Source organism: Accipiter gentilis, chromosome 30, assembly GCF_929443795.1.
Source record: "Accipiter gentilis chromosome 30, bAccGen1.1, whole genome shotgun sequence".
NCBI lineage: Eukaryota > Metazoa > Chordata > Aves > Accipitriformes > Accipitridae > Astur > Astur gentilis.
Genome location: NC_064909.1, coordinates 1,903,494 through 1,920,879, shown reverse-complemented (window position 1 = coordinate 1,920,879; position 17,386 = coordinate 1,903,494). Strand labels below are relative to the sequence as shown.

Here is a 17,386-nt window from a genome sequence, read left to right as displayed (position 1 = left end):
GCCTCCTGTGTCCTCAGCCATGAGGGAGGCAGCTCTCTGGGAAGCCAGGCTCAGACCAAGCACCTTACCCAAAAGCAAGAGTGCCAACGCTTTCTACGGCAGAGAACGAGGTTTTAATAGCAGTGATTGCACTTCCTTCCCCAGCAGCCCTGGGAAAGCCCTTGCCCTGCTGCAGGAGAGCAGACATCCCACCAGACATCTGACACAGGTTTGAGCGTGGCCAGAAGTCCTTTAACATAACTTGTGAGGACAGGCTGCATTCCTGAGTCTCATCTCCTATCTAACCTAGCCAAGATCTTCTTCCAGTTCATGTATCACTGGTGGCTTCCTACTTACAGTGAAGCTCATTTAGCCCTCGCTGCTATAACCTGAGTTAAGAAACCTGTTTTCACAAAAAGCATTTATAGAAGGAAAGGGGGAAAACCCAAGTGTTCCTCCAACCTCACATGGCACCAGCAAGAATTTCCCCCCCAGACGTGCTCTTGGCACCTGTTCGCTTGCCCGACAGACACGCACAGGGGCTGCTTCTACATCAGTGAGTAGCTCAGCTCAGAAGTGAGTGCCATCAGCTCATCAGAGCAGCTGGTGCTGTCCAGGGGTTTTACCATGGCCTAGATTTAGCCTCATCCCTCAGACAAAATGTCTCCACACACATGCAGCTGAAACTCTCCAAAGGACTGGTTGGACACTGGTGGAGCCCCCCAAGCTCATCAGGGCTGGGAGCACCTTGGAGGTGCTTGGGAAGCAAAGCTCCCAGGAATGACGGAGGTGGCTTCGTGAGGGCCATGGGGAGGATGGTGGGGTTCAGCCCCAAACCTTGCTTCTCTGCACCAGAAGGCTCATGCAGATGTGGGACAAGGAAAGACTGCAAAGAAGTCAAAACCAGAACCAGCAGTGGAAGAAATGGGGACAGCTAGTGACAGGGAAGATGGTGAAAATGCTGGTGAGGTTGGGGGTGCCTGTGTAGCTGCTGCCCCCGGATGCCTGTGCCAGCTCCCTCGTGGCTTGAGGACCATGCCCTGCCCTGAGCACAGGCAGGAGTTGCTGCTCCCCCAGCTATGAGCAAAGAGACAGTCCCTGGCATCCCATGAAGCTTGTTGCAACCAACACAGGAAGAAGAGGACAGTCCCACCACCACAGGCCTGGACTGTGATCCAGGAGGACCTGAGCACAGGGGTGTGGGCCAGACCAACACGTCATGCTTAGTAAGTCACTCAAATTATTTTTTGCAGATGGGGACACTAACCTGGCCTTCCTGTTGTTCTGTGCACTCGGCAGTAAGCGCCTGGAGACAGATTTGCAAAGCTCAGTGCTCCTCGTGTCTGACGTGCATCTGGAGATAGTAATGTTTGTCACCAGACTGACAAGGTTGCTTTTAGCATATGTGGCTTTTGTCCCTCGGTTTCTCCCAAACGTTAGATGAAGATTTCACTTCCTTGCCTCCCAAGGGAACATCTCCACGTGCATTGGTGACAGCCCAGATCCTGTTCTAATGACTGTGAGAGGTGGAGACATTCAGCAGTGACAAAGCTTATTGCAGATCTGAGGGAAAGGGCAGGCAGGAGTAAGAAGGGAAGAGAACTGGCCACCACTCCTGCGAGAAGCTCTCAGGAAAGAGCCTACCCCTCATCAGAGTTCAGCTATTTCTGTGATTATGTCCATTTGCCCATAATTATACTGGTTCTCCTCTGTGCAGCACTAAGTCTGGTCTACTGATCCATGTCCAATCTCCTGCTGCCTTTCTGGCAACATGGTGCCAACATGGGTTAAAAGTTAGAGAGTAAGATTGCCTCAGTATCTGATTTATCCCCTTCCTCCTCCCATCCTGCTTTGGGATGTGCTGGTCAGCATGCCCCCAGGAGAGGATTAATCAGGAGCAGACAGAGAACTGGCAGCTGCCTGACAAGGACAAGATCATAGCTATGGATATGCTGCAATTTGGAGCCTTTTTCTTTGACCTTGGTACAAGTCCAAGGCATGCTTGCTGATGCATCCCAGCACTGACACCCCAGGAGTTGGCACAAGATCAGCATCCCTGAGGCCACAGCTAGCTCTGGTCCCGATGTTGTATTGCCTCAGTGCTGGAACTGCTTCTGTGGTAAAAGGCTGCCCGTCCCTGTGACTCCAGAGGCAGCTTCAGCTCTCCAGCTGTGGGAAAGAGGTCCTCTCCACTTAGGGTGAAGCCTTCATTTCAGGGACCAGAGCAAGGGAAGATGTTACCACCATTCTAAAAGGGCAACACTACATGTTTAACATTCACTCCCTGGATGAACAACAGTTACACCACCAGCAGACCACACCAGGAGAACAACAGGAAGGTAGGAAGTGCTGTCTGATCCACCTGCCAACTCCTGCCCCATTACAGCAGTGCTTACATGTGAAGCCAGGCTGACCACAGAGCAAGAGCATTTGTACCAGGGACAGTCCTCTGCAAGGGGCTTCCCCTGGAGCCTGAGGTGCCTGCCCAAGCTCCAGCAGCTGTTACTGCCATGGAGAAAGGGCAGCAGATCCTCCCAAGGTGGGCAACAGAAAGGACTCGTGAGGGGCACAAGAGGGAGCTGAACAGGGCTTAGATGTTGAAGGGAACCAGGAGCAGAAGCAAGGGGTAATTTACAGCAGAAGGGGCCATGGCTCTTGAGTTATTTTCCTGCTTGGGAGCTGAAAAGGAAGTAGAACCCTGGATTGGACAACCCTGGGAAATATCTGCCTTTGGGGGTTAACCAGCTCCTTCTGCAAAGAGCGAGCAGATCCAGACACAAACATAGTCTGTGTTACCCAAGGAAACTGTTGCCCAGTTATAATACCGTACTGCAAGCACAAGGGTGGGCAAGCACTAGGCTGATTCCTACTTCTCCCCCTGAAAACGCCTCATGACTCTGCAGGGGCCAAGATGACAGTTCCCATCACACCTAGAGGCCATTGCACAAAAACAGCAGCCAGCAGGCACGACCTGCACCAGGCCTGCTCAGTCACAGGAATACGCAGTAGCAAAGAGATGCTTTAGAGCACCATTTCTTATCTCTTGAATCCAGTGACCACCTAACCTGCTTAGGGGGATGGGGGGAATCCATCTTTGTTCCTTTACAGTATTGCCACAATGCCATAACCAAATGAATAATAGCTTAAGCTTTAAGTAGATGGACATTCATTTTCCTCCTGTTTTCTCTGCTTCCTTGTGTGGGTGACGGAGCATGCAAAAGCTTTTGATCTTTTTTTCCTTCCTCAGCCACGGTCCACAGACCACCTTCCAATACCTTTACAGACCACTGTCTTTCCAGGAATCACAAATTGCAAAATACTGGCAGAGTACGATAATCAGAGCATGAGCTACAGTTTTACCACAAGCGAGTACTCAGGTAGTCTCTCATGAGGTGTCCAAACCAATTTTTACAATACTCCTGGTATTTTAAAGGATGATAAAACACAAGCTTTGCCCCTGCAGATCCACTGGCAAGGCAGATCTTTACTTACAAACAGACAAGTAGTGAGTATCCCCATCTCCCTGGTCACTCAGGCACCCTGTTATTTCAAGAAATCTGGCAATCACAGTTCCGCCCCCAGTCTTGTAAAACCTCTGCAAGGAACACAGAAAGAAGGAAGCCCTCCTCTCCACAGGGACAGGCAGCAACATCACGTAGTTCACAATGCACTTGCCTCCCTGCCTGCCCCATGGGGAGGGGTGTCCAGGGCTAATGTGAGCCCTGCTCTCCAGATCACTGAAGCTTCTGCATGACTTCTTGTGCTTTCCCTGGTTAGCAGCTGGTGGAACTGCACAGAATAGCCATTTCCATTCTATCTCTATGAAGGGAGAGGATGAAAAAGGTCATGCTATAACATGACAGATCCAACCACTATTGGTCATAGACATTTCAGCCAGACAAAAACCTTTTTTCACATCTAGCACTGTGCAATGAATTATGAAGTATTTTTCCCTGTTCCACCCCCTCACCTCCCCCCATTTTCTGGTTATTTTTTTAGCTAATGTGATTGGAGACATGTTCTCCTTTCATGAGTACTGCAAGGAATTGGCTCAACACCATTGTGCCCCACATCTAAAACAAGGTGGGCAAAGAATGCTTCCTGGGTTCCCACATTAAATTAATCACAGCATTTCACACCCCTCTGACCCCCAGGGTCCAATGCTGTCACAGTAGGAAAGCAGCAGCAGCTCTCTCAAGGCAACCTTCCAGCTCACTGCAAACCCTGCAACTCACACAAAGATTCTCCAAGACGAGTGGGAAGAAACATTGGCTTGGAGGGAGAGGGGCAGCAGCACAATTAATTGCTCATTTTAAATTCCACCATTTAAAAATAAAGAAAAAAAGCAAAAAAGAAGGGAGTCTACAGATATTAGTAGCTACCTGACATGGTATGTCTAGGAAGAGACTGGTATGTGGAGCATACAAATGAAGGCATATGCCAGCAAATTATTCATATTTAGCCATGCATCTTCTAAGCTCCAGCCCTGCAGAGACAATAAGGCAGCCCTGGTCAACAGAGCTGGCAACAGCTCACCTGAAGGAGGGACTGCAGAGGCTGGGGATGAGGCTGGACATTGAGATGCCCCATTCCCCTAGGCAGGCCAGCTGCTAAGGGATGTCTGGCACCCCTTTCCTCACCCCAAGTAACCTCACACAATGGGAAACCCCAAGAACATTCCCATCCCACAACTGGTTTCTTAGCCCACACACTGGGAGTTGCCTGCAGCACCCACTCCCACCTGTAGCCCAGAGGTCCCCATCTCACCCCCAGCTGGCATCCAGCCCAGAGGCAGTAAATGAGCTGGAACTGCTCAATGCATTTGTGTCATTTTTTATACTTTGATCATGGCTGGAAAGGGTTTTTTTTAGCCACACAACTCCTTCTCATTAATTAAACATAGGAAAGAAGAGGGGAGCTCAGCTTTGGGAGGACAAATACTGATCCTTAAAAAGCAAAGGTTAACCCTTTGGAAGAATCGTAGTTGCATGTCCTTTCAAAGACACTTTAGTTTGTTGTTTGTTTGTTTTTTTAAAAAAAAAACAACAGCAGAAACATAGCTTGACAGGAAATAAACAAAAATATTAAAACTAGGTACCCCAAAATGATGTCCTACCCTGGTTTATTCCTCCTCTGCTTCATTCCCTCATCAATGCACATATGAACAAGGCATTTTGCTTTCTTAATGCATCTTTACATCACTATCTTACATGAAAATTCAGTCTGCAAGGCTGGTGCTTGTACAGACCAGCAGATCTCCAAAAATGGGTAAAAACCAGTATTTTAGCAGAGTTACATGGCTCCGCAAGCAGCATCACTCTCATCTCCCCTAAGCAATCTGTGCTGAGACTGGGGGGGGTGGGAGGTATTAGAAGAGAAAAAAAAAAGGACCCTACCTCCTGATGAGAATCTGACCAAAGTAGAAATAAACAGCAACTATGTCTCAGAGAAAACAGCAAGAAGCTCATTAGCTACAGAAACATCAAACAAACAAAATCTAGCACAACAGTGTGGAAAACCAAAGTTTTGGGCTTTGCAGACGGGTTGGGGGGGACGGGGGGGACGGGGACGGGGGGGGGGGGACAGGGAGGAAGTCTTTAATCATTTTGTTTCTTAGCAGTAGAAATCTGTTCCCAAAAGGTCAAGCAGATTTCTCCCAGAAAGCTCCATGCCTGCTATGGCAGAGATAAAAGTCATCTATGTTTATCTATGTTTAAACAGAAGCCAAAGGTTAAAGAAAGGGAAAACCAATGAATAATAGATCCTCAGCCCTTCCCAGCAAAGAGCTCCCCTTACCCTCCTCCTCACTCCCAGTCATTCAGGGCAGCTAAACCGCAACACTAGTTTTGTTCAGAAAAAGCCATGAGGTGCTTACCTTACTTCTGTGAAGTGATGACAAGGACAGGGAGATCCATGACCACAGGGAAGATGCCAAATGGGAAGATGGAAGGAGGCTTCTGTGCTGGACCCATCCTGCAGGGCAGAACACCAGCCCCTCACTATGTGCTCCAACCCCAGTGAAAATACCAAAGAAAGAAAAATCTTCTTGTTAGAATTCAGACAGGACATCTCTGTTTTTTCAAAGCAGACAGAATTCAAATGCCACAGGATTTCACCTCTAACAAGAGGAAAAGCAATAGTTTGGCCTCCTCTACTAAAACCCAGCTGCTAAAGAAGAGAAGACAGGGAGGTCTCTGCATTTTCATCCTGCCTCTGCCACTCATGCAATGCATGGATTTCAGAAACATCCTTTCACCTCTGCCCTTGCATCTGTAAAGTAAGAACCTCACAGCCAGACTTTCAGCAAAGTCTGAACCAAATACATCGAAACAGAGAAACTGAGAGCCGTTTTAACAAATGTAAACCAAGAACCTTCCCACGCAGCACTCAGACTCCCATCTGCTGCCTGATGGTCCTCAGCCTGTGCAAGCAATTATCCCCTGATTACTTTTGCTCCTTTCCATGGCTCTTCCCACCTGAGAGCCAGAACTAACAGCTGGGGCTTTATTTGGGGTCCCTGGGAACCCATGTACTGTAGGAATGTGCTGCAGAGCCAGCAAGGCTCCCACTTGAAGCTAGGCATGAGTTTCTCAGGAGCTCATGGTTAAAACATTGCCCTTTGGTGGGCTGAAGATAAACATGAAAAGTTGTGGCTTAAGGATGAATTTTGTCAGCAGGCTATTTCTGTTATAGAGACAGGGAGATCCATGTGTAAGTGAAACAGCTGCACACATTGATGAAAACAAGGTTCTGCTCCTGAGCTCCAAGGAATTCCTCCACATGTTGCTGGATTCAGCCACAAATTAGCCCTAGCCATTGTGTGCCTCCTGTTCATCCTGCTGTTCTGTGTCTGACTTCTCTCCTGTCTCCCCTCCCACATCCCTGAAGGCTTTACTCCTGATGTTGGCTTTCCTGGCTTCTTTTCAGCTGGCCTCATTTAACTCCTTCCTTTGAAGCAATCCTTTCCTGCCCCCTCCTCCTCTGAGTCACGCTCTTGCTGTCAGGATGTTGCTCAGTTAAATAAGCAAGCTCACAGCCAGTGCTGCAGTCTTGCACTCCCTTCCTCTCTCGGACTAGTAATGTCCAGACATGGATTATGAACTCTTAGATAGCAGGCCTGTCTTCTTTTTTTTTTTTTTCCTTTAAGTGAACTCCTGTGTTTCCTATGTTGTTCTGAAACAGCAATGAAAGAGTGCTTTCCTCATGGTCTTTTTAAGAGGACCCTTGGATATGGTAATGCGGTGGCTCCATGATTAGCTCTTTATCATTGCAAGTTGTAGGGAGGATGTGTTGCTTGTTCCCCCAGAACAACCTCTGAAGTTTCTTACCAACTCTGCAGTGACTGTGTCACCTAAAGAGCTGCATGCTCTTGACCAAAGAGAAAGATCCAGAGCTTAGCAAAAAAGTGCACCCAGACTCCAATTCACCTTTAAGACTTTACAGTAAAATGCACAGAAAATGCAACTACAAAGAAATTTACTGAGACGCAATGGGGACAATATATCTTTAATTTTTTTTGCTTTTGTTTTTTAGTATTACAGTATATTCTTATAAAAAGTACAGATAAAAAGGACACTACAGGATTTGTACATTTAATTCACTTATAGTCTTAAACTGACTAAGAAATGAGGATACACCAAGGCATTACAGCAGCACACAACCTCCCACTTCACTAAGCAGCACTGTACTTTCGAGCTTGGCAGGGGAGGGCACCTCCCAAAGTGACCTGTGAGTTTCAAGCTGAGCAGGCTTGAGGGAAGGAGAATGACTGAAGATTGGAAGGGAGGTGTTGAGCAGAGCAGCTCGGGTACCTGACATCCCCTTACAATTCTCCTGAAAACTGCAAAGGTTTTTAAAGAGCCTGTTTAAGGGCAAGCATGAAGTGGGGAAAATGGCTTGTCTCAAAGGCTTTTCTAGATCACTTGGGTGAGAGATCCTAGTGATGGACAGGTGAAAGGACCAAGCCCTTCATGAGCCCTGTGGAACATCTTGTAAACAGACAAAACTGCCTAGAGTTTTGATCCAGATGGTGCTTTGAATTACTCTGGTGTAAATCCAGAGTAATTTTTACTGGTTACAGTGGATCTATTCTACATTACCACCTATAACAGAAGACTCTGGTTTGCAAGCATCCAGACTCTTTCATGAAATGAGGTGCCAAAACACCATGCTAGACTAATGGCATCCTTCTCAAGAAGCACAGTGAGCAAAATCTGGTCAACTTCAGGGGATACTCATCATCAAAACTACTACTTAGAGTAGTAGATAGCTTTTATATATATACACACATATATAAATTCTATATTTTCAGTTAGCTAAATTGTTTTACCCAGGTGGGCCTCTTCAACCTTTCATAACAGAAGCTAAGATGGCCAATGGAGGCTACTTCTCTGGATGGTAAGCAACCAGAAATCTCCTACATTGAGCACAGAAGCCAAGGAGCCATGGCCCCCAAACACCTGGTTATTGCTATAGACTCCATGGGTAGAAAACCAACCAGTAGAAAGATTTTGTTTATCCTGGATAATCTGGGGAGGTAGGGTGCAGAAGGAGAGAGGGGAAGTAGAGGAAATCCTTCTTGCTTGGCCGTGAAGATAGGAAGGAATATTAACTCTGAGGAAGGAGAACTGCCCCAGTTTGTCTCACTAGCGTGTTACCAGGGCATGAACCACTTTTGCCCATCTATCCAAGCTTCTCTGGCATTATGGACAGAATTTATGTGGAAGGGTGAAGTCTGAGTGAACAACTGCGCAGCTTAACTCTTCTCAATCTTCTCACCATGATTCATGATGAGAAATAAACAGGTTTTATAGAAAGTGTTCTAAAATAACCAACCTGCATCAGTTCATCACATGCTTTAAAATGCATGCTTTCCCAGAACCAGGATCGCCAGGGGCAGGGTGATTATGACAAAAGCAAAATGAAAGTTTCTTTCTTCCGGATCTCCTTGCCTAGCTCAGCTTGCTGCACAACAGCCAAGCCAGCTGTCTAGCCGGTGTAATGCCCTGGCATGGTCTCAATAGTCTTCGCTATAATGCAGTGTATACATACAAACGTAGCAAACTAAAATAAGGCAAAATAAATAGAGGTGTCAGATTTACAGGTTCCCCTTAGAGATTCCTAAAACCTTTTTTTAAAAAAAAATCATTTAACCCCCAAACAAACAAACAAACAAAACCCCAAACAACCAACCCAGAAACAAAACTGCATGTATCATGTACATTATCAACTGTACAACTAATCTCCTTTCCCCTCATAGAAACTCCTGACACAAGCTTCTCCCATGCAACCCAGCTCAGAGTGTGAGCTTTCCTAAAGAGGAGGAAAGATTCAGCCAGTGGGGCTGACCATTACGGAACCACCTACCCCACAATCTCCCACCAGGGCCCCTTGCGATTCCTTTCCCTTCCTCAAACATTGCGAACACATTACAGAAATGCTTCTGAAGGATGCACAGGTCATCTCCCTAGTGGGGAGTCTCTCACCCCTGAACACTAGTCCTACTTCTGCTCTCATAGGGAATCGGTGCCCACATGATAGCTGTGCTGCCAGGCATGGAAGGGCCTTGCTGCCCTGAAGTCACTTTACCTTGTAGCATTTCCAGAGACTTATGACCAGCTGAGAAGAGTGACCCAGACCAAAGGGACTGGGAGGGGGAGAGAGTTCTTCAGTCTTTTCTCAGATCATCCTAATGCAACCTGCTTAAGAACAATGCAGAGGCACAGAGGTAAGTAAGCACTAGACCTCTAGGGACAAAGTCTGGAGAGTTAGAAAGTACCTCTTCTTCTAGGTGTGAAGAACTTCATCATAAAGTTAGCAAGTTAGCAATGACTACATTTCTGCAGGAAGGGGAACAAGCCCTTTATTATACCCTTCTTTCTCACATCTCCTCCTCCTCCACTTATTTCCAAAGACAGAGTGATTTCACTTAAAATGCTGGTGCTAGGCACAGGTGCCAGGACAACAGCAGACCCTAGCTCCCTAGCTCTTCTCCAGCTTTCATTGTGATAAAGAGGTTATGCCTCAATGTTATACTTCATGACTGCTTGCTCAGTCTCAGACCTCAGAGCCTGCTCAGGCTCTGCTAGCACTAGAGGACAAGAAATAAGATTTTCCTTTCTCATTCAGGGCTCAGCAAGTCTACCACAACTGCTGATGAAGAACAGAGCATAGATGCACTCACAGTACCCAAGAGATGAGAAGCAAAGACAAAGTTGGCTTCAGCAAGAATCTGATGCCAGGCCCTAGAGCAGAGACAACTTTTATCCTCATTTTCTGTGTGGCCAGCCTTATCTCATACAGTAGACCTATTAATGGGCCTCTCCACCTGTCACCACTTATATGAAATTACTGCTTGCCTCAGCGTGTAACTGAGCTTTTCCAAAACCCTCTTTATGGACATTCACCATGGAGTCAAGAGCCAGGGAAGGACTGCCCAGCATGCTGCACAAAATCTTCAGCTACCATCACAGATACAAAACAGGAGTCTGGGGGCACTGGAGTGCGGAGAAAGTTGAGCTGCAACGAATCAGGGGCATGACTCTGAGCTTTCTGTCCACCCCAGTAAGTATCCCACAGCTGATTTACAGAAGTTGCACAATCTCTCATTATTTGTCTATGAGTCAAGAGGTGGCAAAACTACAGCAGCTTTCTTTGACTCTGTCAGTGTGGCCAGAGCACTGAGTACTATCATACAGGATCTCTTTAAATCGGGGTTGAAGTCTGTACACAAATGGACAGAGGACTTATCACTCTCTCTGCTTTCACTACATCTGTGGCCTGGTAAAATGACTTCAGTTTCAAAAAGCATGGCACAAACCTAGTTTGACAAATACCGGGGCAGGGGGAATGCTGTATTTATATTCAAGGGTTTTGCCCTGAGGTGTTTCTTCTCTGACAGCAGTGCCATGCTGACAGTCTGCCTTATCAAACAAGTACCTAGGGAGCAAGCAAGCAGGCGTAGGTTGGACAGAGCCATGAGTCAAATCATCTTGCACCAGGGCTGACCTTGGCTCTACACCTGAATTTCTGGGTGAGTCCTAAACCCAGGGAGAACAAAGAGGGGAGAAAAACCTACAATGTTCTAATCCATAAAAGCATCATCTTTGGAATTCAGGCATTATCAGTTATATACCAATTTGGCACATATTACCACCTCTCATATGGCTTACATGGCACAGGTTATATGGCACGCTTTAAAACAAGACAAACAAAAAGGGCTGGGATATAGCATGTCTACTTCAGGGAGCAGCAAGGAGCTTGTTAATATAATTTACAAGAGACATTTCTAAAAATCCATTTTGTAATTTAAAATAAAAATGCTTAAAAAAGTGAGTTTTTCTTAAACTTTCAAAAACCTTTATGAAATACAGTCTTTCTTCTACAAGGTGCTTGTGTCTGCTGCAATGGGCATTGCTGTTAATAGCTAATCCCAGAAGGGGAGTAGGATAGTAGTAAGGGAGGAGAATGCACCCAGCTCTTGTAAGATACCAGCTCTTTACGATGAGTATTATACAGAGGCATGGCAGTCTGGAATGTCGTAAATAGGGAAATTCTGGTGTGGGAGACTCAAAATTCAGTAAACAATGAAACAGAGTTTAACAATTGCGACTTTTTTGCTTCTTTCCATAGTTTACACAATTATTTTACTCTCAAAGTGTTCAAAAAACCACCACAGTTTACTTCTCCAGTATCGGTAGTGTGTAATACTGATCAGGCAGTGTGCATGGCAGAGGAAGTTCTGTTCTGCAGACTCAGTGCAGAGCCTGAGATTAAGTGACATTCAGAGAAAAATCAAAACAAATTATTAAAGTCACAAATAGAGCTTTTTTCACTTCCCTGGAATTCCTTAACATTTTGTGCTGTTGACTATTGATGCATAGTTTGCAGATGGTGGTTCCCTCTTCTCAAATGTTCTCTCTTTTCTTCCTGTCTAGGAGGAAGAATCCATCACCATTTCTTTCTTTTCCTCTCTTCCTTCTCCAGGGAAGATAATAAAAGAGGAAGACAAGATTCAAAAAAAAGAAAAAAAGCCCATGACAGCCCACACAATCCAATCCCTTTCCTAGAGCCATGAAGACATACAGAATTCAGAAGTCAGGACTGTTCTTGGGGTTCTTTGCTTTTTCACTGTGTGCTTCATACATGTAGCTTAAATACAAATTTATTTTTTTTCTTATGAGTTAACCCATTTCCAAAGCCTGCTTGGCTTGCACAATTCTGTGTCCTCCTGGAAAAATTCTCAGTTTTCATTACAGGACCCTCTGCTTGTTCACCCCAAGTGATCCCTTCAAAATGGAAAAGGCTGTGGACTCCAAGGCTCTCCTTTGACACCATTCATATCTTACTGAATTACATGATTCTCCTAGGTAGGAGTGGAGTGTGTGCAGTGAAGGTCAGCCTGTTAGACAGAAAGACCAGTTGATGCCAACAGGAATCACAGCTAGCATCAAGGGGAAAAGAAATCTCATTTCTTGCAGCCAGTGACCCTGTTTGCTTTTTGCTATTTGTGACCTGTGGATGATACTAGGGAGCCCCCGATTTCCATTGGGCTGTACTAAGAAATCTTGCACAAACAGGTAAGAAATGTTCTGCTGTTTCCCTCCCACCCTCCAGAAATGACAACAGGCTCAAGAGTCACCTACTTGTAATCCCAACCTGGCAGTGGCTTAGTTTTCTAAAGAAAAGTCAGAGCTTCTTTCCTAGAAGATGCATTTCATAGCTTCAAGGCTCAACCATCAACAAATTCCAGAAAACTTCTTCTAGAAAAGCAGAATCCAAAAGACTTTTGCAATGTACTTTATGTTGATCCTGATTCTTGAATTTCAATTTATTCCAGAACCTGATTACTTCCTTCTGACCAACACTTGCTTTGGACAGTGTAGGCCACACAAAAATACTATACAGAACATGAGATCAAAAGCATTTTTCAGGTGCTAATCAGTGGCTTATAAAATCCAGTTCTGGAAGGGAACTGGAAACCTCGAGAACCACATCTTAACAAGCCCCTGAAGGCCAGTCTAGATCTTGGAGAAGCGACAGGTGTTTACAGAGCTGCTCTGAAATTAGTCTTGCTTACCAGCAAGATGGGGATCATGATTAGTTTTTACTTTGGCACACAGAAAAAATTATCTTTTTCCAGCTCTGAGGCAGTCTGCAAGGCCCAAGTACTTTCTGTCATCACCATGAGGCCTTTGATGACACAATAAACTCCCAGAAGCAAATCTGTCGGCTCTGCATGGCCCAGTCACAGGCCCTGCTGGCTCCACAGAGGCACTTTTATAATGGTTCAAATTAGGAGCACAGAACAGGGATGAGAGGAAAGCTGATCATGGAAAGGTAACGTCTCTAGCCACAGACCAAAGAAATCCTTTGGGGCAGCCGTCAGCCAGGCGCCATCGCACACATTCATCTTCCTTGTTTTGCACTTTTTCATCACCTTCTTTTGGTTGACTATTTTTCTTCCTCTTGTAGTTAATAATTTAGCTTTGTCACCACCCGCTCCCGGCTTGTCTCTAAGCCTTGGTTCCCCGAACGCTTACGGTTACGCTTGAGCTTGGATAAGTCTTTGTCGAAGACTTCACCCGACCTTAATGCTGACACCAGGTCATCAAACTCCCCACTCTCTTCAGAGATGCTTCCAGCTTTCACTTTCTTTTGCCGCCTCTCTTTTTCCCTCTGCTCTTTTAGCTGTGGAGAAAGACACAGAGGTTTAAGATTAGCTAACCATGATACCAGATCACTAGGTACAGTGCCAAGAAGCAGCTAAGATGCGTCAGTACAGTTTAGGGAAAAAAAAAGATCAGGAGCTTATCCAGAAGGCCATCACCTGTGCCAAGAGCAAGAGGTGACCATGCTGGGCTTTCCTTCTTCTGCACAGGCAAGCAGAAAGCAGGAGACATGAGGAATGAGTAGCATTGTATGTTTGCCTCACAAAGCATTACCACCCTGGAGCAAAGAGGACACATGGGATCTGTCTATGCTGCTGCTGTTTTGCACAAATTTTACAGTAGGATAGTGCCAGCAAAGTAGCTGTACCAAATGGCACTCTACAAGTGATGCTGGCATACATAATTACCTAGCTTCTGGGACCAGGCTTGCAGTGACCTTAGTGTGGCAGCACCTGCTATGCTGACAGTACCTAACATAGTGAGTTTAAAGTTGGTTTGGATGTGTCTATACAAACCACAGTTACTAGTATAGTCACAAACAGCTTCATGCTTGGGGCATAACTAGCTAAACTGACAGGCAGAAAGGCTGCAGTCCTGCAGAAGGAGGAAAAAAAAGAAAGGAAAAATCCCAGAAAGCCACAAGCTAAACATACTGGAGAATTAAAATTGTGTGAGATATCAAAACATCAACAGAAACCCTATCCACCAAACAGCTCATGTTTGGATGGAGGCAGCATGTTGCAGTAATGGGAAGAGGAAGGAACATTGCCTTGACTCTGGAAAGAGAAACTGGTTATAAACACAAAGAGCAATGAAACAGAACTGCCGATTTTACAAATCATTGGCTAGGTCCACCAGTCAACGTGATGCCCTTGGTCTCCCTAGGGTAGCTCCAGGGAGTTATCCCCCTCCGCTGCTCAGCTCCAAGATCAGTGGAAATGGCAAGGGATGGATGTGGCTGTCAGGAAGCAGGTCGCTTGCTCTGCGCGCTAGCCCCATGTTGCAGGAAGACTCTTTCCATAAGCAAACTGCAATCTCTCTCATGGTGTATGAGGCCTACAAAACCATACTAGTGCTTTAACAGCGGGCTCCTGCACTTTCCAGGCTGGCTGAGAGGAAACTTGAGCCTAAGTCCTGGCATTTTATCCCTGTGTCCAACAGCAAGGCTCCTGGCATCCTGGCATTTTACCTCTCTCCTCTTCTGAAAGGCACAAACCAGTGTTTTTGGCACAGCAAACATTTAAAGCAGCAACTCCCCACAGCGAGGCCTGAGGCCATGGTGGCAGCCAGGATTAAAGCGCCAGCAGGAGGGAAGGAGGCAGGGGACTGCTGAATCATTCTTAGGCCTCAGGAAAGGCTGAGGTTAGAGGCGTAGGCTAGTTCTTATGAACCCCTGGGGACACACACGTCTGTCTCCCAGCAGCAAAATCAACTATGCACCAAAGCTCTCTCAGCACATCAAGGCCAGACATGGCCCCAGCATTAAGGCTGGCCAGAGAGAAATACTGCCAGTGTGGGCTGCAGCAGGTGCCAGGGCATTCACTGTGTCACTGCGCGCTGTCAGGAGACAAGCACGCAGCAGGTGATGATGGAGTCTGAGTGGAAGCTGACCAGCTGGCAGGAAGGAGGGAGATCTGGCTCCCACAGCTTTTGCACAGAACCTGCAGCCCAAAAGCAGGATAGTCTGGCACTAGGCAAGGGCAGCACCATCCTGCAAAGTGCCAGGGCAGAACAAGCAGGGCTAGATTTGGTATCTGAATCCAAAAGAGGGTAATTTAGAGCCAAACAGTATGCCCTTGAGAGCTAACAGGACAGCAAGCAGGAAAAATGTCATCATTTGTGAAGAGAATGATGCCAAAGAGAGGTGGCATGGAGAAGGACATAAAACAGTGACAGTGACAGGACATGAGTGTTGGAATTGGCTCTCTCAACCTTTCTCTCTCGAGACATGAAAAGGCGATGGAAGGAAATACCTTCCTGTGCCCAGGTCCTCACCATGGCCTCCATGCGTGCCCTGCGCTCCTCTTCTTCCTTTTTCTTCCTCATATTCTCCAGATCCTGCTTGGCCTCTGCAAATGACTGTAAGAAAGTGTCGAAGATGCCAAAAAATTCATCTGGCTGCATCTTGCCCTCGCACTCTCCAAAATGCTTCAGTGCCTTGGCATACTGTCAAGGGAGCAGAAAACACAAGAGCAATAATTAGGCAGGCAGGTTGGTGAAGACAGCAGGGAATGCTTATGAGTAACCACACATGTAATTCAATACCCTCTGAGCATTCATGCGGTGAGAGCAGAAACTACCCCCTTGGCAACAAAAGTGCCTCCTTAAGGCAGGTGCCTCTGTCCCTGAAGAATCTGGTCTCCTGGATATCCTTTGGGCAACATGGGGCAACAGTGCTGGAGAGCACTAGCTGTCCATTTACACAAAAAAAAGCATGTTCAGTGCCTGAGGGTGATGGAGTAATTTCAGAGGATGATCATTTGGCCACATCTCAGCTGCAGCTGTGGGACAGCAGGGGCATGGAAGACAGTGAGCTTGCTGGGGAAACAAGTAGTTTTAGTCCATCCTAACTACCAAATAAGTAGTTTTAGCCCATCCTTTCCCCTTCCACCTTGCCCTCAAATCCACTAATAAAATGGCTGGAGTTAGATGAGATTTTTGCAATAACATTACATTCTGTCCTCTCAGGAGCCTTTTGCCATGTTATCCATCACTCTGGAGTCCTCTGAGTCAGGGTGTTGACTGGGAGAGAGGAGACTATGGACAGACATGGCATGACAGAGGGGTGAGGAAAGCAGCCAGGGCTCCTGGGCAGACTTAAAAGAGAGCAAATACATCATAAGTGACTTTTATTTTAAAAGGCAAATATTGAGGCTGCAGGATGTATGTGGAGGCAGCCAACTGGCAGGACTTCAGTCACAGGGCAGTCCTGATTGGGATATGGTAAATTCACAGCAACCCCTGGCTCTTGGACATCAGTGCTGCAGCAGTTGTACTCTCTTTGCTCTCTCACATGCACAAGCATGCCTCTGTACTCACCAAAACACACTCAAATGCATGCACATATAGTCTGTCAACAGTATGTATGCACAGGTCCACTAAGTCCTATATAAGCGTATACATCCAAAAGCTGTATCATCGTCCAACCACCTTCATTCACACACCTCTGTATCGCAATAGGCAACACCAGCAACACATTCCTGATGGCACCGGTGCCCCGATGCGCAGCTCCCCTAGCATTCCCTGCTTGCACTTTAACACACCACCATGTTGAGGATTTCTTGGCTGGGCGAGGGCATGTGAGCAATCCAGCCGTTAGGTGGGAATGAAGCATAAGTTTACAAAGTGCTGGAGCAGACAAGGACGCTGTGTCCTTGTACGCTGGGAAAAAGGAAGATAAGAAGAGCCTGACAAGCAACTCCTGGATGCCAAAGAATGAGATAAGTAACTGCTGGACACCTCGTGAAGAAGCTTGCACAGCCAATAGAGGATAAGATAGTGTCGCGTGAACCGGGGTATTGGACCAATTAGAGTATTGTATAAGGCGTGTGCACAAGCAGATAAGGTATATAACTGTGCTAAAAGTTGTAGTAAATGAACTTCACTTGATCGCATTGGTCTGTGCGTGATTTCCCCTGTGGATCCTCCGCAACATTTGGCACCCGAACAGGGACCCTCAGATCAGCACTTTATCATCTCTATGGGAATTTCTGGTGCAGCTGAACCGACGAGGAAGC

At 46.4% G+C, this 17,386-nt stretch overlaps 2 protein-coding genes and 1 long non-coding RNA gene across 12 annotated transcripts in view; 2 read left to right on the top strand and 1 right to left on the bottom strand.

Annotated features, from left to right (window-relative positions):
- The window catches only part of DAAM2 (dishevelled associated activator of morphogenesis 2), a 238,949-nt gene that overhangs the window by 15,827 nt on the left and 205,736 nt on the right, over positions 1-17,386 (bottom strand). For 7 of the 10 annotated variants that reach the window (XM_049833706.1, XM_049833703.1, XM_049833707.1 and 4 more), the window contains 3 exons: positions 15,645-15,815; positions 13,568-13,668; positions 5,855-5,978 (listed from right to left, as the gene is read on the bottom strand). In XM_049833706.1, the coding sequence (XP_049689663.1) occupies positions 5,855-5,978; positions 13,568-13,668; positions 15,645-15,815 (396 nt within the window). Of the gene's footprint in view, positions 1-5,854; positions 5,979-7,468; positions 13,669-15,644; positions 15,816-17,386 lie in introns of those variants that run through there. The other 3 variants (XM_049833708.1, XM_049833711.1, XR_007510122.1) reach the window with 2 other exon arrangements.
- MOCS1 (molybdenum cofactor synthesis 1) overlaps positions 1-17,386 on the top strand; it is a 78,592-nt gene that overhangs the window by 38,941 nt on the left and 22,265 nt on the right. The window lies entirely within an intron of this gene.
- Positions 1-17,386, top strand: part of LOC126052714 (uncharacterized) — a 113,166-nt gene that overhangs the window by 89,856 nt on the left and 5,924 nt on the right. The gene's annotated exons all lie outside the window — the stretch shown is intronic.